Source organism: Polypterus senegalus, chromosome 4 (genome assembly GCF_016835505.1).
Source record: "Polypterus senegalus isolate Bchr_013 chromosome 4, ASM1683550v1, whole genome shotgun sequence".
Taxonomy (NCBI): domain Eukaryota; kingdom Metazoa; phylum Chordata; class Cladistia; order Polypteriformes; family Polypteridae; genus Polypterus; species Polypterus senegalus.
Genome location: NC_053157.1, coordinates 217,729,964 through 217,730,889, shown reverse-complemented (window position 1 = coordinate 217,730,889; position 926 = coordinate 217,729,964). Strand labels below are relative to the sequence as shown.

Genomic DNA, 926 nt, shown 5'->3' with positions numbered 1-926 from the left:
GCAACTGTGACTAGACCTGTTGTTTTTTTGTCTGTTTCCTTATTTATAGGACTAAATTAAAGGGAAATGAGCCTAAAATGTAGATGCTAAGATTTCTGCCCAATAGACTTGATTTGCTCTGATGATTTTTTCTTGTATTTTTTTACAGAGTCTGTTCCTCTTACAGCTTGAGTCATTTTCTTAGTTTCACACCTGCAGACATGACAGAAGCTCTGTGAGCTTTTTGTATGAGTCTCAATCACTGTGCAGAGAGCTATAGCTGTTCTGACAGTAGTAGTGACCGGCGTCTTCAGACTGAACTCCACTGATAGTCAAACTGTATGAAGTTCCTGACCCGCTGCCACTGAAACGATTCGGGGTGTCACCATAGAGATTGCTTGCTTTGTAGATCAGGAGTGTAGGAGCTTGTCCAGGTCTCTGCTGATACCATTGAATGTAACTAGACACATCACTGCTAGTGGTACATGTGAAGGTGACACCGGCCCCAACAGAAACCGTTTTTGGTGTTGATGGTTGGGTCACAGAAATCTGACCATTCGAGCCTGAGAAAGAAAGTCAATCAATTAATTAATTAATTATGTCTTTTTAAGTGTAAAAAGTATTATATAATTAAGAGTTTACAGCTCACTGTTTGCTTATTCAACTTATTGTAGAGACATTCATACCCCAAGTGAAGAATATGAGGACACAGAGCAGGATCAGTGGAGTCATTGTGGCTGTAGATTCAGTCACTGTGCTTCATTCAGGAAACTATAAAGTCTGACAGGGGGCTGAATCTAAATGGACATCACAGAGGGGCGTCTTTATGCAAAATGTGTGTCTCTGTGCAGCTGCAGACAATAAACTTTGACAAAAACGTGGGCAGCAAAACAAACTAGTCAGCCTTCAAAAGATATTGGACTGTGTTGTCCATTGGTTTCATAACA

General features: G+C 40.5%; 1 gene segment (V, D, J or C); it reads right to left on the bottom strand.

The window, feature by feature from the left end:
* Positions 1 to 234: 234 nt before the first annotated feature.
* LOC120528809 lies at positions 235 to 723 on the bottom strand. The segment is given in 2 exon segments: positions 235 to 542; positions 666 to 723. Coding segments are annotated over 2 exon segments (354 nt in total).
* Between the last annotated feature and the right edge of the window lie 203 nt (positions 724 to 926).